This window comes from Wasmannia auropunctata, unplaced genomic scaffold (assembly GCF_000956235.1).
Source record: "Wasmannia auropunctata unplaced genomic scaffold, wasmannia.A_1.0 LD295665.1, whole genome shotgun sequence".
Taxonomy (NCBI): Eukaryota; Metazoa; Arthropoda; class Insecta; order Hymenoptera; family Formicidae; genus Wasmannia; species Wasmannia auropunctata.
Window position 1 is genome coordinate 1 of NW_012067225.1, and position 720 is coordinate 720.

The window sequence follows — 720 nt, forward strand, 5'->3', positions numbered from 1 at the left end:
CTATTTCTCCAGAAAGAGATATTTTGAGAAAATACAAATCTGAAAAGGAATCATCGGAGACACAGAATAGCTTAATTAATAGCTTAATTAATAGCAGATATTTGTATTTCTCCCTTTTCGTAATAGTAATATATATATTATATATATTAGATATAGGTTCATTTATATTACTTTTAAAAAAGAATGAAGTCACAGCACAGAAGCAAACACAGTCCATAAATAATCCTACTTTACTATTATCTGAATCAATCAAAAACATCAAGGAAACATTTTCCAATCAAGAATCATATATCTGGAATGATATTTCATCTGCAATAAACGAAGTGAAATCAAGAACTCCCAAGGTACCCTCGATCATTCTGCTATTTGCAAAAGAAACAACCACAATGGATTGTTTAGCTACTAAATTGGCAGAAATGAGCAGAGATATTTTACATGCAGACGAATATCTGACATTTAAGCCAGAAAATGTTGGAAACGATGCTGGCGAGATTATTAATGAATTAAACAAACTTCCTCTAGAAAAAAAGAAGGTTGTGGTGAGTATGCATATATTTCAAATATGAATTCTGTTTATATGAACTGACTTGCTTAATCAAATAAATTTGTTGCAGATGATTAAGGACATATTGAATATTAATACAGAAGCAATAAAAGATTTACATAATTTATGCGATAGACATAACCCGTTAGTAGCTGAAGATCGGAAGAGCACACGTC

The 720-nt window shown here is 30.4% G+C and overlaps 1 protein-coding gene across 1 annotated transcript; it reads left to right on the forward strand.

The window, feature by feature from the left end:
* Positions 1-5: 5 nt before the first annotated feature.
* Positions 6-711, forward strand: LOC105461285 (the record flags this gene model as incomplete). The annotated part of the gene is made up of 2 exons (XM_011707776.1): positions 6-539; positions 615-711. Coding segments are annotated over 2 exons (631 nt in total), but the record flags the coding sequence as incomplete, so codon positions are not given.
* Between the last annotated feature and the right edge of the window lie 9 nt (positions 712-720).